This window comes from Labrus bergylta, chromosome 11 (assembly GCF_963930695.1).
Source record: "Labrus bergylta chromosome 11, fLabBer1.1, whole genome shotgun sequence".
Lineage (NCBI taxonomy): Eukaryota > Metazoa > Chordata > Actinopteri > Labriformes > Labridae > Labrus > Labrus bergylta.
This window is the reverse complement of record NC_089205.1, coordinates 9,905,964-9,931,429: the sequence shown is the minus strand read 5'-3', so window position 1 is coordinate 9,931,429 and position 25,466 is coordinate 9,905,964. Positions and strand designations below refer to the sequence as shown.

The 25,466-nt window shown below is 44.9% G+C and overlaps 1 protein-coding gene across 1 annotated transcript in view; it reads left to right on the top strand.

Moving 5' to 3' along the window:
* clcn2c (chloride channel 2c) overlaps window positions 1–25,466 on the top strand; it is a 135,232-nt gene that overhangs the window by 42,088 nt on the left and 67,678 nt on the right. The window contains 5 exon segments of the mRNA XM_065960149.1: window positions 20,781–20,846; window positions 20,849–20,911; window positions 22,393–22,521; window positions 23,250–23,383; window positions 24,715–24,792. Of these exon segments, the coding sequence (XP_065816221.1) occupies window positions 20,781–20,846; window positions 20,849–20,911; window positions 22,393–22,521; window positions 23,250–23,383; window positions 24,715–24,792 (470 nt within the window).

The following is a 25,466-nucleotide window of genomic DNA, read 5'->3' as shown; positions in this document are numbered from 1 at the left end:
CTCTGCGTCGGCGAGTCTTGCCTCCAGACCGGCCACAGTGTCCTCCACATCCGATACTCTCTGTTCAGCCGCGGTAATGCGTTTGGACTGGCTTTCCAGGGTCGTGGAAATTTTTTCCAAAGTCTCAGAGAACTTAAAAAGTTTATTTTCCAAAACGTCGCTAAAGTTCTGAGTTACCTCATGAATTAAAGCTGTGGCATCCATTGTAGGCAGGGTTTTGCCTCCTTCGTGCGCAGTGCTCGTTTGGCTAGCAGTTGTAGCAGCTGTTGACTTGCGTGGTTGAATTTTCGTCTGTTTCGACATCTCTTGTCACTTAAGGGTGTACCTTTCTTCTCGTTACAAGTTGTTACAACAATGTGTTGACATAATAAGCTAAACTGGATACATTAGACCGTATCAAATATAATCAAAATAGAGTGAGAGCGGGAGCTCGGTGAAAACACGTCCTCTAGCCAACCATCGTCACGTGACCCCCACCCTCGTGCTGTTTCTGCATCTCCCTTTTTACTTGCTGCTGTTAAATGTCGCTGAGTGTTGCAGGTAGCAACAGAATCTCATCTGCGCTGTCTGTCCCTGGAGGAGCTGTCATCATTCTTACTCCGTGTGTGTGTGTGTGTGTGTGTGTGTGTGTGTGTTTTGGTGTGTTGTTTGCAGATGAACAACAGATAGCATGTCTCTAATTATTACCAGCAGTACTTCAGGCAGAACAAGTTTCAGTCACAAAATTCAGAAGCTCTACAGTTCGCTAAACAAACAGCTTAGTTCATACAGGGTTCCCTTTTATGCTTGTAAATGTTGAATGCTCTGTCCCCTCACAGCGAGGAGGTTCCTGGTTTGAATCCCTGTCTGACAGGAGTCTCTCTGTGTGGAGTTTGCATGTTCTCACCGTGCATGTGTGGGTTCTCTCCGGGTACTCCAGCTTCCTCCCACAGTCCAAAGACATGCTCGTTAGGTTAACTGCTGACTCTAAATTGTCTGTAGATGTGAATGTGAGTGTGGCTGGTTGTCTGTCTCTAGATGTCAGCCCTGTGATTGGCTGGACGTGGGTGTAACCCTGCCCCTTGCTTATTGACGCCTTGGATTGGCTGTTCTGATTCAAGACACAGCAGTAAGAAATACGTACCGGATTAAAATAAGAAATAAAGATAAAAAATGAAGCAACATGTGATGTGAGTATTGAACAGGAGATCTCTGCAGAGTCTTGCAAACTTGACTCAATGAAAAACAATGTTTTCTAGGTTGGTATGAGTGTTGCACATTCGAGTTATTGACCTGTTTACACTCAGATTGCAGAGTTCATCATAAATACTAAATAATGGAGTCTACAGGTGTTAAAGGTGAAACAAGTCCGGGGTCAGACAGAACGCCAAACCCTCGGAGGGATGACTTCCTGTGGCGTTCTGTGGTGCATCTTGTTGTAATGAGTCTTAACCACTTTGTAACTGTGAGAGAACAATCAATACATTTAAATTTGACTTGATCGTCTTCTTTTTTCTTAACTAAATTTGTGGATAACTAGTGAAATAGATTTTCTCTTTTCAGTTAGAGAGTGTCTCCGACATTTCTGCAGCGGAAGCATCACAGCGCTGCTGAAACTGAGACCTGTGAATTTTTAGAATCTATTGGTTGTTCAGCTTTTAACTGGTGACTTTGAAAGCTTCACTGCTTCTCCCCCTGCAGCTCTACTCCTCATCTATCATCCCCTGAGGAGGCAGAGCGCCGTCGTGCATCATCAGCCTTGCCACCTCTGACCTCTCCAACGCTGAGGAAGAGCTGAGTGAATGTTTTCGTTGCTTCAGATCAAACAATCATGAACTTGTTCTGGTTCCCCGTTTAGAGAAATAGACATTTATGGGGGTCTGGTGAAACCCTGAGGTGGTCTCACAAAGCTGCGTCATCTGCAGCAAAGAATAACCTGCAGAGATTTTTAACAGAGCTCAGCAGGTAACTTAAGGACAGAATGCCTCAGTATTTTTAACTACTGTTACCTCTGTGGGTTAAAGATGGAGTCAGCAGCTTCCTCCTTCAAAATAAAATACAGACTGCTCCTAAAGTAAAGCTGCTCCATCGTCCCTTCTGGGCCTCCATACATGTGTGGTGGTGACTGTGTCTGCAGAGACTCTGTCCTCTGACTGGATTTTACTGTTCTGCTTTGTTCTGGTTGACTCGGGACGTTTCCCCCCCGCGCCATGTTGGAGACGAAGATGACGCCAAGTCAGCATATCGGGCACAACATTCTCTCCCGAGTTTCCGAGGAGATGTCTCACCTCGAGCAGGCGTTCATGTGCATTTTCTACATCGGGAATTCGATTTTGTGAATGCAGCATCTCAGACTATTCACAACAAACACTCTTAAGGATAGACCACCACAGGGCACTGAGTCATCATTTATTTTCTATAGGACTCTTCCTGTAAGTGGCCGTGTTGAAATTGCGTTTGGATTCTGTTGGATTCAGAAGTATTTGCTTCTTTTCAGCCGTGAAAAAAAACGAGGCTTAAGCAGACGTGACCATCGTGACTGAACGCTTGACATCGCTATTTGTAGTGCAGGGCTGCTGCTAAAAATACATGAATTTAACAATACCTGCCAACCATTTTCAGGAATAAATATGTTCCCTCCTCAGGGGGTGCTTGGATCACAAAACCTCAGATGGGGGAGCGCTAGGTCCTGCTGGGTCAGGTCAGCCATCTTCAGTGGTGTCAGAAGAACTCAGATATTTAACTCAAGTCGAGGAGTTATGAGCCAGAATGACTCATTCTGCATAAACGTTACCCTTGTTAGAGATTTAGTAATCATGCTGACATTGTTAAATTGACCTGAAAGGACACCTGGACCATCAGTGGTTCCCACATCTTTGTCCTTTTGGGAGCCGTGACAGAAAAACGACCAATCAGTAAGATGTGTAGTGAGTGAGATGATAAAGTGACCTTACTATATGATCAGACATTAAGGAAACATGCTATGTTGAAGTGCTGGCTTCTCTGACAACAATGCAGCAGACAGTATGTCCTCCTTCTAACTTTAGATTCTGGTCCTGAATGCTCTGGATTTGTTTGGACCAGAGAAGGTAGGCGGTTTTAAGACACGGCCGTTTTGGACGCCCCTCGGTTTGTCAGATATGAGAGCAGTTATCAGGTCAAACCAACAGGTGTTGCAGCGATGGAAGTGGGCAAGAGAAGTGGTTCAGATAGAAGTGATTGTACTCGACCTAAAAAGCCTCTGCATGTTTCTAATAAGCTCCACGAGCAGAAACGTGCTCAAACTAGGATCAATATTGGAGATGATTTTCAAACAATGACAAACCAAATTCAAACAGAATGTTTCTCCTTTGACGTTGTTTAGCCATTGCTTCGATGTTCATAAAGTGTCCAGAGAAGCTGACGTCTTCAAATGTTATCTTTCCCATCAGTGTGTCTGAATTTGGATCTAATGAATCCTTTTAATAAATGTGTTGGTTAAAGCCTCTGTGTTTGGAGGTTTGGAACTGTCTGCAGGCTGGTCATAAATACTCAGAGTTAAACACTCGGGCCTGATGAAGGCGGCTGGCAGCTGGAAGCAGCCAGACCAGACGGGTTTTCATGCCCACAGCATCTCCATTTGGAGACCATAAACTGGGAAACAAGTGCCACAAGAACGAACAGACGGTGTTTTCACTCACTGTTGGCTGATCAGCCACCCAGAGCGGCCCTGTGGAAGAGCTTGTTATTGCATCAGCTGGCCACAAGGGGGCATCATTACGCTTTACAGCAGCACATGGAGCAGGAAGCTGAGAGCAGAAAAAGTGAGAGGCCTCAGACCTTGGTGTCCACTCTACTTCTCCTGTTTTATCTCACTTTGTCCCAAGTTCACAGTTAATTTAAAATTAATTAGAGGTTAAATCTGAAATCTTTAATGTTAATACAAATAAAAGCAGATAAATGTCCCTCTGTTTGGTCATTGCAGGATAAACAGCTGACCTTCTCTGACAGTCTGGTTGGACACAATAATACAAACACCTAATGAAGGATGCTTCCTGTCATTCCTGAAACTATCTGGCCTGTCAGAACCAAACAGGTGAAAAGGTCAGAGGTCAAAATAAGTCATTTTGATGGACATACTCTAATCAGTGGCCTGTATTTGCAGACTTATGTTCCAGCAGTTAGAGTCAGTTCTGCAGTTGTCAGCTAAAGCGACGAATATCAGGATGACTTTGTGCCTGTTTGGAATTAAAATATACAAAGATGACTATTTTAAAAGTGTGTGTGTGTGTGTGTGTGTGTGTGTGTGTGTGTGTGTGTGTGTGTGTGTGTGTGTGTGTGTGTGTGTGTGTGTGTGTGTGTGTGTGTGTGTGTGTGTGTGTGTGTGTGTGTGTGTGTGTGTGTGTGTGTGTGTGTGTGTGTGTGTGTGTGTGTGTGAAACCAATTCTGTTAAAGGAGCTCAGCCATGAGAACGGACATAAAATATTCAGCCGACAAAAGGAACTTGCCCTGCCACACACAAACACTCACTCACAAACGTGGTCGAGCAAGCAAATTTTAGAACCACATCGCCTCCTTAAGAAAAGGGAAAGGACGGATCTGCAGAGAAACAAAAGAGGAGAAACACAGATTTTTTAAAGTGAACCTTGAGTCAGTGTTTGTCTCCTCGTTTTAAACGCTTCTCATACGTTCAGGAGAGGCAGAGACCTCTGCAGACGATCTCGGCAACCGTAAAGAAACCTGAAAACACGGAAGGAATCCTGCGCTAACATCGTTTAGTGTCCCTCCCTCGCTCCTGTCCACAGACGAGTGTCCCACAGAGTTTCATACAGAACTGCTTCATAAAATAATTTATTTGTAATTTCTAAAAGTAGTATCAAAACAAGCGTACCAAACTACGAGTGAGATGCTGCAGTGCATGTTAAAGATAAATTTAGAGATTCTGTTTTAGAAGGATACTCCTCAAACTGGCAACAACAACAAGGTTAGGATGAATATCATTAATAAATACGGTGAAATATGTTTAAAGGTTTAAACTAAGAAAATATGGAGAAAGAAAATCACAATCTTGTTTAGAAACAAATGAGATGAATGATTCTCCATCTCTCCGTCTTTCTTTTTCGCTGGGAAAAGAGGTGAAGAGAGGTCACCTCTGGCTGTATGTTTTTATGTTGTGTGTGTGTGTGTGTGTGTGTGTGTGTGTCTGTGTGCACTGCTAGGAGCCCATGTGGGAGTCGGTGACATCAGTTGTGAGTGACTGACAGCAGCCTGAAGCCTGACTGTTTCCACACACACACACACACACACACAGACACAGTACAAGCAGCCGTGTCCAGGAGGTGAAATACACACAGCTGTCTTTCTCTCCTCTCTCTGTTTCTCTCCCTCAGTCCAATTCACCGCTACACGATTTAATTGGTTCCAAGATGAACACATACACACACACACACACACACACACTAACAGTAACACACACACAGTGTTTCACATCAACAGGTGTGATGTCAGCAGGCGCTCAGCATGGCGCCACATGTTGCTATGGTGACCGGCAGGCACCTAGCGACCAACATTTGCTCTCATGCTCTTGTCGATGTCTTCCTTTCCCCTTTCCGTTTCCTGCTTTCCTTGTCTCCTCTCCTAATCTCCCTGACTTTCCTCCCCTCTTCCTCTTGACACACACACACACACACTATCTCTAATGTCAAAGCTGAAGTGGCAGAGCAGGAAAGCGGCTGACAGGTTCCAGGTGTGGGGATTAGACACGTTTGTGACTGAACACACACACCTGAGTGCACAAACATAAACCGACACTCTGACAGCGGTTAACCAATCACACGTCCTTTGATGCCACGCTGGTGAGCTGCAGGTGGCGTGTCTTCTGTTTGCATGTGTGTGTTGGAGAGAATTAGAGAACATATTCTGAATTTCGTTTTTTTAATGACCTTTTTAAAAGAAAAATGAAAAACATGACCAAAGCTACTCGTGTACATCTCATCGCTTAGAAAACAAATTATATACACTTTTTAGAAACGTTTTATTTCACATTTTTTGCCACTTGTCAAAGCAAGCATGGTCTACTGTGTACTCAGAATCAGTCTTGGTTTCAAGACCGGTCTCGAGTCATTTTTTTTGAAGGTCTCGGTCTCAGACTGGGCAGGCTCCCCCGGTTATGGACGCAACCTTCCCCGCGTTATGTTCTAAGTGAGTGACACGCCCACTGAACACAAGATGAGGATTTTTCAGAGATATTTATGATCTTGGTCTCGCCCTGCCTTGGTCTTGGTCTTGGTCAGGACTCGCCTGTCCTTGTGCCCTAGTAGTAAAATAACGTGAGGAAGCAGCTAAAAACAACGCCGTTTTAAATGCTGTGCACACAACATGATTTCTTTCTGTACGTGAGTCCCTGTGGAGAGCCTGAAGTTGAACGACCCACACAGAGAATGCTCTTATGCACCCACTGACATCACAATGTTCACAGCGCAGACCATCTCGTTTCATACCATTGAGAGCTCTCTTCTTTTTTTTTTTTATACCCGTGGCCACTCGAAACACTCCAACGTTTTTAAACCACAGCGTTGATGAAGGTAATGTGGTCGAGGCCGCAGCGTGATTGGATTATAGTTTACAACATCTCATCGCCTAACCACCGACTGAATTTAATGCCGGCACTTTAACATTTTAAAATATATACTGTGTGTGTGTGTGTGTGTGTGTGTGTGTGTGTGTGTGTGTGTGTGTGTGTGTGTGTGTGTGTGTGTGTGTGTGTGTGTGTGTGTGTGTGTGTGTGTGTGTGTGTGTGTGTGTGTGTGTGTGTGTGTGTGTGTGTGTGTGTGTGTGTGTGTGTGTGTGTGTGTGTTGGGCACCCGCGGCTGATGCACTGTGGGGGTGTTCAGACGTCATTCAAATTCAGCTGGCAGCCAAGTCCAGGAAGTAACACAACTGATACACACACACACACACACACACATTGTTGCTTGAGAGTGTGTGCTTGTGTGTGTGTTCTTGAAAGGGAGAGTGAGAGGGAACTTTCACTTTAATATATCAAGTAACCAAGGAGACTTGGGCCTCTGATCAATATTTGATTCAGTGCCACTCGAGCAGATTGTTTGTGGTGTGTGTGTGTGTGTGTGTGTGTGTGTGTGTGTGTGTGTGTGTGTGTGTGTGTGTGTGTGTGTGTGTGTGTGTGTGTGTGTGTGTGTGTGTGTGTGTGTGTGTGTGTGTGTGTGTGTGTGTGTGTGTGTGTGTGTGTGTGTGTGTGTGGTGATCTTGGACTCTGTAGTCCATTGCTTTACTCTAGAGGTTGTGGCGCTGGTCCAGTGTTGGTGTCAGCAGAGAGAGTGTTCTCTATCCATAGCGTTAGCTTACATTCACTTTGCCGTCTCGGGGACAGCAGGTTGAGCCAAAATGGCACCCGATACAGCAATAGCTGGAGCATTAAGATCCTTTTTAATACTCATACACCTGGCCCCGAGGTGTGCTGTGTCTAAATGAGGGTTCCGGTGGATTTCCCCGACGTTCAGCCCGAGCAGGACCGCTGCCAAACACAGATACTTAATATCTGAAGCGCTGTGGAGAGCGTCCTGTTGTTGCTGTTTTCACTGAGACTGCTCATTAGAAGATGATAAATTCAATTAAGTATTATTCTTATATTGATTTATTTAAACAAAATGGGTTCTTCACTGTGAAACATTAAACAGACATGTTGTAGACTCAACCCATCATCATGCTGGTTCGTCCCTGTGAGGACTCTCTTTGCTCTGATCACCTTCAAGAGACCATCAGCGACACGATCGACTATTTTTAAAGATGAATTGGGACATTATTTGAGAGGACAGTGGATTGAGTATACAGTAGGAGATTAAAAGAGAGAGATAGTAGGCGATGACATGCGGGAAAGTAGCCGCAGGTCGGACTCGAACCTGGGTAGCCTGCTTGAAGGACTATAGCCTCAGAACATGGCGCATGCCCTGACCACGTCAAGATTTACTATTTTTATCTGGCTATTTATAATGCCTGTAAGCACTGCCACAGCAGCAACCTCTGTTGTTGAAAAATCCTGAAAACAATCCTGCAGTTCCTCGAGTGTCCACTAGAGGCTGGCTGCAGAAGAACAGGAAGTCACATACACATCCATTCTAAACAGCCTGTTTTTACAGCAGAGATTAACATATTTACAGCCTGGTTCAAAAAACCATATAGGTCTGATTAGCTCATGTCTCGATCGACACACACTGTACGGGGGGGTGAATGTTTTGATGACTCATCAGTTTTGATTTGATGAAGGATAAGAGTTATTCACAATGAGGCGTGTAGCTGACTTGATTGACAGGTGGGTGCAGTGTAACAGTTTGTCAGGAGGCTTAAAACCCGCCTCAGCTCCATCTCTCATTCTGTCGTTAGGTTGACTGAAAGTTAGACTGAGACAGCATTTCCAGCATGGAGACCGCCATCGATGGGACTCCAGCGCCCCCTGCAGGAACATACGGGTGACATCACTGCAGGACGTAGTGTGTACGTTTACTGCTTGTAACTACACTGCAAGCTAACGCACGCTAGCACAAACTAACCGCCGGTGTTGGTCACCTGCCTGTCCAACAGGAAGCAGAACAACTCCACGTCCACGGGTAAAAGACAACACAAGGTTCACCCTCGTTTTAGAGCGAGCTTTATCCGCTTGGTGTTTCTCCTCACTGTGATTATATTTTCTTGTTTTTGATGTACAAAGTTCTACAAAGTTTTCCATTTAGTTTCTCTGAAATATTTCGCTCTAAAAAAAGTGAACCATTATGCTCTAAATGATCCACTGTAAAGAAACTTATGGCAGCAAGGACAGGTAGAATGTCTCCCAGAGAGGGACTCGTTGTTCCTGATTAAAACTTACTCCAGCGACATCGTTCACTTTCCATGATGACAGTTTCATGACCTTATGTTCTCTTGGCAGTTTGGAAAGAAGTAGCAAGCCGACTTTTTCCAGCAGTGATACTGTCACTGAGAGTCTCGCTAAGAGTCGCCAAAGTCATCAAGTTTCTTAGCCTGCTGGGGGCCGTTTGAAAGAGTAATGCTGTACCCAGGTGGAGTTTCTCTCCACACCTGCTAGAACATTCAGAAAAATGCAACACAGTAAAAGTGAATGAATGAGAGCTGAGGGACGGGAAGGTTTCAGCCATGTTGTGTAGGAGAGGAAGGTGGTGGCAGGGAGAGGGGGGGAAGGGGGGGGGCATTTTTCAGATTTATTATCAATCAGTGAAGACCTGCAGAAAATAAAGTTATTATGATAGTCTTCTCTTAAATTATGGAGAGTAATAAACAACTTCTGAGACAGCCCCTGAAACTGTTTATCACGGACGATTAGCTCACTTGTAGTTTAATAACATTTATTCTCCGGCTGTCATTTTTTATTTTAAAGTTTGATCATTCATTCAAACCTGGGGGAGAAAGTTCAAATTCTAATTGTAATAAGCCGTTCGAAATTAGAATATCCAGTCCATCAGCGCATCAGGCCGTCTGAAGCAGTTTACCGTTTGATCCAGCAGAGGGCGCTCTAAGCGTGACATGACAATTGCATGACCTCTTGACCTCAGGAAATGAAGACAGTAATGTTGTAGTGATTCAGGAGATGCAAACTGACACGAGGGAGATACTTTTGTCTGCAGAGAGCAGCCCACTGATTGGTGGAGAGACTCAGGGTCACTACAAACCTGCAACTCTCCAAGCTGGCTCACCAATATTTGTGTATCAGGAACGACTGTGTTCTCGTCAGCAGGTTATGGGGGGTAATGCATTTACAGAACCACTGTAGGTTGAAATGTAAAAAATGAGGTAACAAGAGAATTAAAGGAGCAATATGTAACTCTGACCACTCATGTTTAAAGTGGGTACTGGAGTCCTGATTCAAAACATTGTAGAGAGCTGACTCCTCTCTAGAGTCGATGCTCACGCAGGTTGTCATGTGGTGGACACTGAAGCTTCAGTGTTTATCCAGCTCTGCATCGGTCTGTAAACCTTTCTGTGTTCTAACCTCTCTCCATTTTTCAAAATCATCTCCAATATTGATCCTAGTTTGAGCACGTTTCTGCTCGTGGAGCTTATTAGAAACATGCAGAGGCTTTTTAGGTCGGGTACAATCACTTCTATCTGAACCAGTTCTCTTGCCCGCTTCCATCGCTGCAACACCTGTTGGTTTGACCTGATAACTGCTCTCACAAACCGAGGGGCATCCAAAACGGCCATGTGGGGGTGTCTTAAAACCGCCTACCATTCAGGAGCAGAATCTAAAGTTAGAAGGAGGACATACTGGCTGCTGCATTGTTGTCAGAGAAGCCAGCACTTCAACATAGCATGTGTCCTTAATGTCTGTTTGAGGTGAATTTGTCCGGAGGCGCCACAGCCCTCGAGTGCGGATCTACAAATCAACGAGCTGTATTTGATTCTGCTGACAGTCTTTACTGCAGCTGTAACCGTGCAGGCCAAAGTTTTATTCATGCTATCATTATTTTTTATGTGTTTGAATTGTGGTATCAACATGTGGCGCTTACAGTCAGCTCCTCTTACTGTAAAATCGATGGTTATTTAACACCAAAAGCCGCGGTGGAGTCAGCTCCATGACTTCTGTATCATTTCAGGAGTTTATTTTTATTATCTTTTCTGCTCGGAGGTTTCAGTGTTCTGCTGTTTTCCTCATTTGCTTCCTTTCTTTATCATCTTATATCCTCCTTCCCTGTCTGTCTTTGTCTTTATATTCTACCTTTCTTAATATTCCTCTGCATATTTCTTTACCTTTTTATTCCTCCTCTTACCTCCTCTTCTTCCTTCCTTTACTCCAGTTTCCTCCTCTTCCTCTCTCGCCCCCCCACTCTTCACTTCCCTCTCTGTCTGTAATCCATCACCACCTCCTCCTCCCCGGGGTACGATCCCAATCCGTGTGTCAGTGTATTCCTCTCTCTCTCCCTCTCTCCTCTCTCCCTCTCTCCCTCCTTCTCTCTCTCTCACTCTCTCTCTTGCTCTCTTTCTCTCCCTCTGTCTCTTTCTCTCTCTCTCGCTCTCTTTCTCTCCCTCTGTCTCTCACTCTCTTACTCACTCTCTCTCTCTCTCTCTCTCCATCCTTCTAGCTGGCAGTGTTCTGAGTTATTACTCTCTAATCATCAGTGAGCACAGAACACATTCCTTCACACTTTGCAGGTTTGTATCCAGCAGAAAACTTTTCATCCTTTTTTGTTTAATATAAAACAGTTTTTTTCTGTGAGGAATGGGGGAACTAGCTTTTGAAAACCAACTGTGCGTTGACTTTTAATATCTTTCCAAACAAGCCTGTTACTTTTTTAGATAAAATAAGTCTACTACATGCCGTGTACAGAGGATTCTGGGCTGTCTCAGATGAAAGGTGATCCATCGTGGTTATTTCTGTGGTCATGGCTTCTTCATGGCGGTCCTACGGTGCTCTGTGACAGGATCAAAGATGGCCGATCTCACGGCCTAAGAAAGACTGTGACAAATATCTGACCGAAACTAAGGACTATATTCTCATAATGTGAGAATTTCTCCTACAGATTGTGTCTTGTACCCGAATCCAAAGCTATTCATTTTTTTCATTTCATCAGCACATCAAATAAATGCTGTTGAAGCCTTTTTGTATTTTCTAATTGATGTGATCGTGTGTTGGTCTACACGAGCCTTAAATCCTTCATCACAAAAAGTTATTATTAAGCTGCCTTTGATTTCCTCTGATTACTGCCTCCCCCTCTCTCCTCCTCACCCGCCTCCCCCGTCCTCTTCGTGTCATATCACCACTTTTCCAACACTTATCCCTCTCTGTCAGAGGGTCTGCATCCCCCCACCCCCCCCACGTATCTCTCATTCGCCCCTCTCTCCTCTGCTGCTTGTTCATTTGTCGTGCTGCTGAGTTTGCACGCCGCCGACATCCATCACAAACTAATCATGTTATGTAGAAAAATGGAAAAAGCAGATTTTCTTTTTCTTGTACGCTGAAGAAAAAGAAAGTTGTGTCAAATGAAGGATGGATTGTGTGGATTAAAGACACACAGACACAAACACTGCTCGTGTTTAACTTGTCATGTGGTCTCATTTGTCCTGCAGGGTCAGGGTACCCGTATGTTCTGGAAGGCCCAGCCCAGGACTATATCTCTGGTAAACAAACAAGCAAGACAAACGTCCGCATCATTCTCCGTCTGCCCCTTTAACTGCCGGCTACGCCTCAGTCCTCCCCCTCAGCTAATACCGCTGCATTAATATTCCATAATTAATCTTTAATAAGTGGTCTATAAGTGAGAGAGAGAGGTCCCCTGCTCCCTCATTCTGCGACATATTAATCCCGCCATTGATTAAAAATCACACGGTTGGTCTGCGCAGATTCAAACCGTGTGAGTGTGTAAGTGTGTGTGTGTCCCAGAGCGAGGTCTGATGATCCTGCAGTTTGTGAAGTGGAGCCTGCAAACACACACACACACACACACACACACACACACACACACACACACACACACACACACACACGCGCGCACGTTCACCTCATGGCTTCATATTAATCAACAGGCAACTTGAAAAAATATCTCGGTGTGCGTATTATTCCCATTTCGCTGCCAGAAAAGACTAACTGTCCCAGCCCGGCCTTATTACTGCTCGCCCCGAGCCCTAATGGAAAGTAATAAAGAGACCTGAACATCTTACTTTAGTGCTGTGTGTGTGTGTGTGTGTGTGCTCACGTGTGTTTATGAGGTAGGGGGGAGATGAATGGTTCTGATTAGGCGGTGCAAGCTGCAGACAAGCATAGTGATCAATGTCTGCCTCCTCCCTGCTGCCCGAGGACGGATAAGTGTGGCACACACACACACACACACACACACACACACACACACACACACACACGAACACCCACACACGAACACACACACGTGTTTTAAGGTTTTCTCATGTGTGTTTCTCTTATTGTGCATTCAGCTGCAAATTGTAATATTTTATGTTTCTCCCAAGATTGATGGTGTGTTCCCTCCGTTTTCAACTTCCACATGTTTGAATGCACACACAGACACACACACACTCCCTGTGTGTGTGTGTGTGTGTGTGTGTGTGTGTGTGTGTGTGTGTGTGTGTGTGTGTGTGTGTGTGTGTGTGTGTGTGTGTGTGTGTGAAGAATAACAAAAATGGAAGTGCGATGGAAATGCTCTGAAATTGGTTGCGCCAGAGTGTTAAAGTGTAAACCCGTGCACTTGTGTGTCTGCAGTGTACTGCAGAGCGGAAGTGCTGACTCGGCAGCAGAGGAGATGGAGGGGGTTAGTGGGAGGGGTGGGGGTGGAAGTGGGCAAAATAAAGAGAGAGAGAACTGAAAGGATGCAGAGTGGAAATGGAAAGATGATTTAAAGGAGAAGGAGGTGATGAAGTTAAGTGAAAGAAGGAGGCGGGCAGAAGGAGTGAAAGAGGAGAGAAAGGAGGGAGGGAGGGAGGAGGGAAGGAAACGAAAAGAAAGAGGTGGAGGGAAGGTTGGTGATTGGACGAATTAAATAAATTGTGATGGGGAGAGAGAGAGAGAGAGAAAAGGGGTGCAGAGAGGAAGCAGCAGGTCCCTCGGCTTTTGGTTCACCGGGCTTTCATCCAGGAAATGAAACGACTCACCTCTCCCCTGTGTCAAAAGGCTCAAGACACACACACACACACACACACACACACACACACACACACACACACACACACACGCGCGCATAGACGACGTGCATACACAGAAACATACGCACTCAGCTACTGTCTCCAGTCGTAGAGTACTTTTTTGGTGTGTAGGAGCTAGAAAAAGCCTGCCCCCTGCTGCCTTATCCAAGCATCATGTTAAACTGAGATTATAAAACTGTGTCATCATTAGTTCAGTCATTAAAGGTCACATATTCTGTAAAATAATCCACTTCACCATGTTTCTCTAACACTAATATGTGTCTCTAGTCTGTCTACAAATCCCCCAATGATGAGAAAAGTCCATCCTCTCCGTCTTTTGCCTGCTCCACTTTTCAGAAAATGTGTGCTCAAACAGGCTGTTTGGAGATTTTCCCTTCATGACATCACAAAGGGCAGTAACCCCTCCCCCAGGTGGGTTACACTCCCACAGCTAGGTGTTTGTTCTGCCCTCTGAGTCTGCCTTCTCACCGTAAACAATAGGACATGGAGCGAGAAAGCTTGAGACAACCGAGCCCTTCCAGAGAGGAGGCGTGGTCACACACATTCTATTTACATATTTAAAGGTACGGACACAGAAACAGCCTGTTCTGAGCAGGGCTGAAATGAGAAAAATAATGAACTCATCTTTTCTAAACAAGAAGGCTAAAAAAAAAATCTTTTGATATTTTCACCTTTTTATGTGATTATATACAGCCTGTAACATCATAACTTGTTGCATCATGGGGGATGTAGTTGTCTGTTGTTGATAAGTAGAAAGAACCCTGTCTTGTCTTTCTTGAACTTACAATGCATGTTCATGTGTGGATGTTGTGCATGGCGTGGGCTTTAAAACCCTCAGATTTATAAATTATTGAAGAAGGGTTGAAGGTGTCAGGTTTCAGAGTCCTCAGAATCAATCCCCTCACTCTGAGACCCAAATACATTCATTAGAGTTGATGTTAGGACTGTAGTATTGATCTTTGTGTGTTGGCTTGAAGATGAAAAGCTGCATTGATCTGAAAAAGTTCAGCGCTCGGACTCAGAGTTAAAAAGTTTGAGTTTAAGTGAGATACAGAGGTGCAGGAAGTCAGTCAGTCAGAGTACGGCAGAGAGAGAGTCATTCTTTGTGAAGACATTAAACTTTCTGCTGGCCAAATTCATACTTTATTATTGTCAGTGTTCAGTCTGGAGGGTTTATACACGTCATGGGTAAACTGAGTTACCTTAGGACCATTGACTGTGAATATTAACGGACAAAGCCTGAGTGGCGTCCTTCTGTTCCTGCAGGGGGCGCTGGAGTCCCATCGATGGCGGTCTCCATGCTGGAAATGCTGTCTCAGTCTAACTTTCAGTCAAACAGGCTGAGAGCTGGAGCTGAGGTGGGTTTTAAGCCTCCTGATAAACCATTACACCGTGCCCGCCTGTCAATCATGTCAGCTACAAACCTTATTGTGAATAACTCTTATCCTTCATCAAATCAAAACTGATGAGTCATCAAAACATTCACCCCCCGGTACAGTGTGTGTCAATCGAGACATGAGCTAATCAGACCTGTTTGGTTTTTTGAACCAGGCTGTAAAAATGTTAATCTCTGCTGTAAAAACAGGATTTTTAGAATGGGTGTGTATGTGACTTCTTGTGCTTCTGCAGCCAGCCTCTAGTGGACACTCCAGGAACTGCAGGATTTTACACTTCAGCATTAGCTTCATTTTTCAACACTGGAGCTTGCTGCTTCATTAGGACGGCTGCAGCTCTTTTTCGTTATAACTTTGACAATCTTAATGGCCCGTTTGAGTTTTTGTGTGTGCTTAATGTGTGTGTGTGTGTGTGTGTGTACAACATTACACCTCATTAAGCAGACATTGTACTGCAGCCAGAAGACGCATGTCACCACCGCCGCTTCTGTGCGAGCGAACGGAGTGATTGAGTGCAAAACGAGGAGCTTTGCCTGCTCGCCTGGGACCGAAGACGTTACAGCACATTTACATAAATATCACCTACTTTTACATCTCATTAGCATAGAGAACACATCAATATGGAGGACGGAGCGGAGGAGGGAGAGACGGATGGAGCAATGAAAGGATAAATGGGGAGGAGTGCAAGAAGGAGATGCTCCAGTTATGGCGTGCTGAGGGAATGAAAATGGCCGAATTAAGCACCAGAGGAGCCGTTTACAGATGCATTGTTGGTTTTATTACTCCTCCATTGTTTCCTTTCTGTCTGTATGGGCCAATTTGTCTTGTTAGTTTTTGCCCTTCTTTTTCTCACACTTAACTTTATCCTCCCCTGTGCCGCCTTTTCTTTTCTCTTTATCGGAAACTGCAGCTCATTTTCAACTTCAGTTTATGTCAAAGGAATCTCAGGGATCGTTTGATTCAGGTAAACCCACACTGAGCTGTCTTAAGCCTCGTTTCCACCAAGCGGTCCGGTATCTATCAGTACAGTTTGGTATGTTTAGTTTAGTTTCGATGTTTATTGCCATTTGCACAGGTACAGGACAGTACAGGTACATTGGAATTATTGTGCATTTCTCCCTGAGTCAGCTTCTACAAAAAAGTTAAAATTATATATAAAATAGAATAGCATTGTAAGAAAAAAAGAGAGTACAAAAAGTAAAAATAAATAAGTTGTATTAACAGCTAAGCAAAGATATAATACAAAAAAATAAAAATAACAAGGGGAACACTGTACAATGAAATGAAAATATAAATATGTTTTCTTATTGCACTTATTATCTCTTATTGCACCTGAGGTTATTGCACACATATTTTTCACATTATATAATTGCACTGTTGCATGGTTTGTTTCGGTAAAGGCCCTGACACTCCAAGGGGATCGTCGGCCGTCGGTCCTAGTTGTACCATCGGTGAGCGGTCGTCACCCTAGTTTTTGTGGTGTCTCCAGCTCAGTCGACCCCCGTTGGCCCCCGTCTGCCTCTTTTTGGCCGATCGACATTTTGAATTGGCGAGGAATCTCTCTGATTGGCTGTTTGGAGGTTTTATTTCTCTCCAGCTCTCGACACAGGTTCAGGAAAGCCCCTTGAGCATGCCGCTGTAGTATCCATGCTTTCACCAATTTAGTGCAGTTTTTCCTTATTTGGTCATTCTTCCACTAAAAGGGCTGACAACGCCAGCGCCATTTTCAACTTTTTATCAGACGTTATTCTCCATTAGTAGGCTATCTATAATACAAGTGGTGAGCGACAGCGGTGTGAAAATGGTCGTCTCGTATCATAACAACGGACTACCACCCCCTGCTGGCATGGAGAGTTATTTCCTCTCAAGCATGTGCAGAACGTACGTGGTGATTGGCCGTCAGCTGTAGTCCTTGCGGTGTGTTCTTGTGCAACTTTTTGGCCAAGACATGAGGTAACGCCACAGGTGGTCTTCCTCGCCACCAGTTCTCTGCTGCCTGATTGGCGTGTCAGGGCCTTTAGACTGTATATGTCAACCCGTGCTTCAGGACAGTACAGGACAACTACGCCTCGTGTGAGTGCGCCCTTAGAAACCTTTCTCTGGTTTCTTTTTCTGTAGACTTTACATACAGTACATGAGGAAGAGGTACTGTACTTTTTGTATTTAACCCCTCCCTCCCCATAGAGTCTCTGTTGAAACAGCAGAAGAGCTGAATGGTCAGATTTACCTCTCTCCGTATTACCTCTTAATCGAATTAAGGCGTTAGTTTCAAACACAGTCAGGCGTTTATAATTGCATCTCTCCCTTGTGCATGAAGCTCCATAATGAATGTGGGGGCACATGCACACATGATGGGGATAGGCCTCATTTGCATGACTGTGCAAAATACAGGTATTAATGGTAGGCTCTTCTACCCTTTACGCCCATATAAGGACGTTACCTTGCATAGCAAATGAAGGCTCATTTGAATAATTGGGTTTTTTATGAGAAAGTGACAGCAGGGATCTGCACTGGATGTGATTTTCCTGTGTGTGTGTGTGTGTGTGTGCGTGCGTGCGTGCGTGCGTGCGTGCGTGCGTGCGTGCGTGCGTGCGTGCGTGTGTGTGTGTACCTCCTGCCAACAGTCTTTGCATAATCACCTGTGAGATGGTCTCATACGCAGCTTTTCTAAGACTGTTCTCCTATTAAAAGTGACTTCTTCTTATAGTAGTTTTACCTCTCGAAGATGGTGGTTGTGGTGCAGTTTGCACAATGATGGAAAGCCACTTTAAAATGTTATTTGCATGATGAGTATCAGAGTTCAGCAATTTAAGTGAAAAGACAAACAAACAAACATACCCTTCAAAATCTGTAGGACCGAAAAACAAGTAAACACATCCGCACATGTACTCTCACTCACAGCGTCATTATGCAAGGCCAAGAAAAAAGATGCAGCTTGTATCCAAGGCAACCTAAATGAGTCTCAACAGGTATGTGAGCTTTATCTCTCTTTTGCCCAGGAGAGGGTGAGCAAGAATAAAACGAAAGGAGGTGAGGTGAGAGACAGCAAAGAAAGAAACAAGGTGTGGACACTAGATTGGAGGGGGGGGGGGGGGGGGGGGAGAAGATGAGAGGAAAAGTCAGAGGCTGAATGTGATTAGCAGGAAACAGCAGAAGAAGAAGAAGGAGGAGAAATAAATGGAGAGGGCGGGATGATTGGATCAAGAGGGGGGAGAGATGAAAGGGGCGAGTGGTGCAGAGGGTGAGTCAGAAGGCAATGAGAGTGATTGGGAACTCGCATGCCGCTTATTGCATGCCATGAAGAATAAAGTCAGCAACCAGTCTGCAGGCTGTGTGTGCGTGTGCGTGTGTGTGTGTGTGTGTGTGTGTGTGTGTGTGTGTGTGTGTGTGTATGGCATGATGAAGCAGTGCTAAAACCAAGCAGAAACCTCCAGTGTTTAAAAATTAAGCTGATGCTGAAGTGTAAAATCCTGCAGTTCTTCGAGTGTCCACTAGAGGCTGGCTGCAGAAGCACAAGAAGTCACATACACACCCAAACTAAACAGCCTGTTTTTACAGCAGAGATTAACATGTTTACAGCCTGGTTCAAAAAAACAAATAGGTCTGATTAGCTCATGTCTTGATCGACACACACTGTACGGGGGGGTGAATGTTTTGATGATTCATCAGTTTTGATTTGATGAAGGATAAGAGTTATTCACAATAAGGCGTGTAGCTGACATGATTGACAGGTGGGTGCAGTGTAACAGTTTGTCAGGAGGTTTAAAACCCTCCTCAGCTCCAGCTCTCAGTCTGTTGTTAGGTTGACTGAAAGTTAGACTGAGACAGCATTTCCAGCATGGAGACCGCCATCGATGGGACTCCAGCGCCCCCTGCAGGAACAGATGGGTGACATCACTCAGGCTTCGTCCATTAATATTTACAATGTATGGCAAAAACAAAGGAGCTTGCATGCAGAAATGTAAAGCACTGTGAATATTTTTCAATATACATAAGTATGTACATTTACCCCAGTGTTGTTTTTAACCTGTTTTTTCTTACAATTGGTGAAATGTCATGGAGCAAACGACTCTGTCTGCTATATAGCCTATAGGTTCCATGCCTTGTTTCTGACCAACATCTCCGGTGGTTCATATTCTTACTGTTGATATCATACTCCAAAAATACACAACTATCCCTTTAAGCAAAAACAGCACAGACAGAGCTAACGAAATTACATCTCCGAAAATAAACGATTACACTTGCAGCTAGATGCACACACACACACACACACACACACACACACACACACACACACACACACACACACACACACACACACACACACACACACACAATTTCCATGTCTGCACACATACATGCTCTCAGACACAAACACACAAACACATTTACATTGACTAGTGTCTGGATGACAGAAGGGGCCCAGAGCACAGACGGCCTGTGGGTGAGATGACGCACAAGCACAAACACAAACACACACACACACAGACACACATACATGCATGCACACACACAGACACACACACAGACACACACACAGACACACATGTACACACACATATGCGGAAAAATCTAAATATACTGATTTAGAATACCTTTTTCTTAGAATTGTCAGGTGACAAAAAGAAGAATCAGTGTGTGTGTGTGTGTGTGTGTGTGTGTGTGTGTGTGTGTGTGTGTGTGTGTGTGTGTGTGTGTGTGTGCGTGTGCTCTCACATGTTTGTCACATCTTCTGCAAACCTCTGTGTCAGACGGCTCCTGAAGGTGTTGATTGGGGAGTGTGTGCACGTTTCTGTGTTTCTGCGTTAGTGTATATCTTTTTTTCTTCCATCCCTTTGGCATGAATCATTCACCTCCTGCTCTCTCTCTCTCTCTCGCCCTCTCTCTCTCTCTCCTCCCCGTCTGTCAGTTAGCAGGGGCGTCAGCGTTGCCTCAAAGTCAAACATGTACAGTATCTGTCTTCTCTTCTTGCATTGAGCCACTCACCCGTGAGTTCAAACCCACAGCTTTCTGGAGTATCTTTGGTCACAGAGCTTCTTGCAGCAGAACGGTTCAGATCATAAACCTTTAGAAACCTATCACTCAGTACTGACTGATCTCAAAGCTCGCCACACAGCCGACATAAACGCATCAACAGCCAATCACTCATGCAGTTTTTAGCTTGCATGTTTAAAGAAAGTTACTTTGTTTATGTGCTCGTGGCTCCACTGCCAATTTCAAGGTTTAGGCTTTTTAAATGTTAGGAAATACGCTCTGCTAACTCTTGTCAGCGTTTTGTCTGAATCTGAATCCTTCAGTCTGGATCTTCTTGTCAGGATATTTGAATGTTTTGACTGGGTGTCTGTGTAAGACAGGACTTTCCCATGACCTGATGTAATCGACGGTGTTTGTTTGTGTGTTCTCTGTCTGCTCTTTTTAACCTTGAACATTTTAAATTGATATGCAGATGATACTCTAATGTTCGTCAATGTAAGGACGTTTTAGAACAGACAGCAATGGAGGAGCATTTCTTTTCCAAAAAAAGATATATGTTTTTAAGAGCCACGTCATCTTTAGAAAAAATAATTTATCTCTCATGCAATAATGTCATACTTATAATTGGGACATGATGAATGTTTTAACATGAACACTTTTGAAAACGTCCCAACACGACCTGCTCTAAATGCACTCACCAATGTCTGGGAGATGTAGTCTTTGTGTGTGCTCTTGTAGTCCCTAACATGCCATGTTGTGTTTCATCCGTCCCTGTAGTCTGCACGGTTCGCTGTCAGAAGTTCCTGATCTCGCGGGTCGGGGAGGACTGGATCTTCCTCATCCTGCTGGACTCCTCATGGCCCTGGTCAGCTGGGTGGTGGACTTCTGCATCGCCATCTGTCTACAAGGTGAGGGGAGGGCAAGGGGAAGTGGGGGGAGAGAGATTGGGCATTTGCACCTCTAAGGCATGAACAGTGTTGAGGAATGTAATTTCAGATTCATTTTTAAGCAAAAAACAGAGAAGGAGTTCTATAATTTACGTTGCAGGGCTTAAATCAGACAGGCATGATCCTTAAGCGGAAGAGAAGAAGAAGGACGCCATTTTCTTAATCAGTGCCTCAACAGGAAGACGAGAATATGTGTGAAGCACTTTTCCTCTCCTGAACAAAATAACCACCAAAACTAGACGCAGACATCATTGTTTTTTTAACCGCCCACATTAAGGAGCAGTATGTAACTCTGACACCTAGTGTTTAAAATGGGTACTGCAGTCCAAATTCAAAACATTGTAGAGAGCTGTCTCCCCCCGCCCCCTCCTCTTTAGAGTCGATGCTCACGCAGGTTGTCATGTGGTGGACACTGAAGCTTCAGTGTTTATCCAGCTCTGCATCGGTCTGTAAACCTTTCTGTGTTCTAACCTCTCTCCATTTTTCAAAAGCATCTCTAATATTGATCCTAGTTTGAGCACGTTTCTGCTCGTGGAGCTTATTAGAAACATGCAGAGGCTTTTTAGGTCGGGTACAATCACTTCTATCTGAACCAGTACTTCTGGATTTCTCCACCCCCCCCCCCCAAGCACATTCTCTGCAGACTGAGCTGATGTGTGAACGCAGCAGGAAATATCAGGATAGCTCTGCTCTGCTCGCCTGTAGGTTCTCTCCTACCTCCTCGTGAGCCCCTCAACAACTTAGAAATACATCAAAGATACACAAGTTGCCTGAATGATTAAAAAACATGATATTTCATTACTTACGTGAACTTTCTGCCTCCATGATAGAAAGAGACACTTCATCTCTCAGCTCAAATGAAACATTTTTAGAGGATTGTTTTGGTGCCGACATGAAGCTCGAACAGCTGCGTGTAATAAACTCTTGTGACAGGAATCAGCTTCTGGCCAAACAAACTCATTAAACCACCATTTGGCTCCATGAAGCTTCATCTCCGCATGTGTCGGATCCTTTGACCTCCTTACACTCTGCTCACAAGACTAGTTTTTTACAAATCTGTCCAAACAGGGCTGATGTCTGCAGCTCGCAGACATGCAGGACTTTTAATTGCAGAAAGTTCTGGATGATATTTCAGTTCTGCTAACTTGCAAGACATCCACTTAATGTTGCCTTTCAAAGTCATATTGTTGAAAAAGAAAGAAAGACTGCGCTGAGTCAGGCTGTCAATCTTCATCTACAACCCCGTTTGAGTTTTGAGTTCATCTAGTGTGCAGTTTCTGGTTCTTCTCTTGTTTCATGTGTGTGTGTGTGTGTGTGTGTGTGTGTGTGTGTGTGTGTGTGTGTGTGTGTGTGTGTGTGTGTGTGTGTGTGTGTGTGTGTGTGTGTGTGTGTGTGTGTGTGTGTGTGTGTGTGTGTGTGTGTGTGTGTGTGTGTGTCTACAGCACAGAAGTGGATGTACGGTGGTCTGGACAGCAATGTGTTCCTGCAGTATCTGGCCTGGGTCACCTACCCTGTGGTCCTCATCACCTTCTCTGCCGGCTTCACCCAGATTCTCGCCCCGCAGGCTGTTGGTATGACAAGCTCGCGCGCGCACACACACACACACACACACACACACACACACACACACACACACACACACACACACACACACACACATACAAACCCACAGAATTCTTGGATGCAAAGGCACTGAAAGCATCTCAAAAGGTACATGATGCTGCACATACTACCACAGTGCTGGTTCATCAGGTGATCAAGTGCCGATTAATTTGGGGTGGGGGTGTTAGTAGCTCAGTCTGTAGGGACTTGGATTGGGAACTGGAGGGTCGCTGCTTCAAGATGGTGCAGACCAACTCTGGATGTTGAAGTGGTAGCTGGAGAAGTGCCAACTCACTTTCGGAGCATTGCCGAGGTGCCCTTAAACAAGGCATCGAACCCTCGCCAGCTCAGGAGCGCTCGCTGTGTGCAGCCTGACCTGTGGCAGCGTCCATGACATCTGTTGGAGAAAGAAACCCAGGGAGGCGCAGTGCTGCTATAGTTGGGGTTTACAAAAAACATATATATATTCGGGCCAACCTAAAAAATGCCCCCCCTCCTAGAGTCCTAAGACTGCTTCTGTACCTACTGGACGTCCTGTATGTCCGCTTCTGTAGAGATTAAACAAACAGCATTAAACATGATTTAAGCTCACTGTAGAGATGACGATGATGATGTCATTGATGACCTTTAAGTGAACACACATGCTGACTTCATCAACACGACCGCCAGCTGTAAGCGCCCGCTGTGCTCCCTGCAGGTTCAGGCATCCCGGAGATGAAGACCATCCTGAGAGGAGTCGTGCTCAAAGAATACCTCACCTTCAAAACGTTTGTGGCCAAAGTCATTGGACTCACCTGTGCTCTGGGCAGCGGCATGCCTCTGGGCAAGGAGGTAACACACACACACACACACACACAGACACACACACACACACACACACGCAATGCAAAAACAACCTGCAATCTGATAACTGATATAACAATTATAATTACCACAAAGTGCCACCGCTTGAAGTCAGTTTATGTTAGGGGTGCTGGGAGATGTAGTTCTAATTGATGACAGGGGGGGTGACACACAGACAGATGAGATGTTGTGTGTCTCAGCTGCTCACAAACAGGAAGCTCCATCTCAGTCACACTGACTTAGTGAAACTTTTCTACTTTCCGTTCGCGAAGCCGGCCAAAGTCAAAGGTTGAGCCTCATTGTTTGCGAGCCCAGTTCAGCATTGAATCTTTGTTTGAGATCACATACAGAGTCCATGTTGGCACGGAGCTGCAGGCAGGTTCAAATGCCCGCTAACATCCTAAACAAACCGTCACTTTGAGTGTACCAGCCGTCTGCAGCTTCAGCACCAATCATTATCAGTCACTGAAAGGTCACACTGGTGGAGGGGAGCACGCGGGGAAAACTCTGATTTCACAGCAACTGTATCATGAATATATCAGAGCATTCATACATCAACACGCTACAATACATGAACCTCCCAGAGGAGCATTACCCCTCTGTGGCTCATTCACATTCCACTTCCCTGCATCCTCCCAGCATGAATTACAAATGAGTCATAAATGGCACACGGCGGCCTGATATGCTCCGCTTCAGGTCAAGAGCAGGCACTGCGAAATCAGGAGGATGAAGGGAAGAAAGGAGTGTGCCGAGCTGACCTGAGATGGGGTTTTTTTAAAGCCCAGAGGGAGGAGGAGAGACGGGCAGATGTTGTTGTTTATATGGTGTGGACTTGTTTCTGTGCATATCTGCAAGAAATAGTCGTCAACACGACTCGTACACACTGTGCTCTCCAGGAAAAAAAAACAGAGTCCGGTAAGTTTGGTCCCCCTGAAAGACTGCCTAGCCTGAAGACATCCTCGCAGGGAGCCTAAGACACACACACACACATGCACACACACAGACACAGACAGACAGACAGACCCGAGCCCCAGGCCCTTCTGGTTGCAGAAGCCTCCTCAGTTCTGATTCATCGCAGGCCTCTCACTCTTATTTAACTCCAGCATCACTTTTCTGATGCGACGCTCTCACTTTTAATCCTGTTAGTTCCACTTTGAACTTCCTCCCCAGCATGTTAATATTCACTGCAGACAGTTTTTTGATGTCGATGTGTTTTCAAAGAGATTTTCTGTGCTGTCTTGTGTGAGATGCACAGCAGGGGGGCTGCACTGCTCACTTGTAACATCTGCACCTGTTTCACTCCTCTCTCCTTTTGTCAGGGTCCGTTTGTTCACATCGCCAGCTTGTGTGCCGCTCTGCTCAGCAAGTTCATGTCTCTGTTTGGAGGGATCTATGAGGTCAGTCGGATTTTCTGTTTTTGGGTCTTCACACATTTCTGTTTCTCATTTCTTACAACTTCAGATGCTGTGTTCACAGTCCATCACAGTACCTTCAATTAAAACCTTCATATGGTTTTCTTGTAAACACACATGGCACACCTCATACACCTGATAATAAAACCATTCCTTTCACCACTTCTTGTGTAAAATCTGCATATAAAACCAAACCTCTATGAGTATGTCTTCTGGCCTCTGACGGCTCCTGCTGCAAAGATTGTAAAGTGTAAATTGTAAGTGTGCTAAATCGTAGATCCAGCTGTCTGACTGCCCTTCAGATTGTTGTGTATACTCGGGCTGTGGACTGCATTCGACCTGGACCAATGTGATGTCACACTTTGGTTGGTGATCTAACGTTTTGATTGCTTTTGGCTGTTGCCTTCAGGGGACTCCAGCGCCCCCTGCAGGAACAGACGAGTGATGTCACTCAGGCATCGTCCAGTAATATTGTCAGTCTGTGGTATGGTTAAAGATTGGGAAAAAAATCTGTGAATCCACAATTTCTTTACTCATTTCCATTAAAATGTTGTCTTAGTTCTCTTTAAACTCGACCAACAGTTATTGCAGATTTTTTAAACGTTGAATCGATTCATCATTCGGCTCCAAAAAGTTATTTTCATGTTCAGATCTGACGG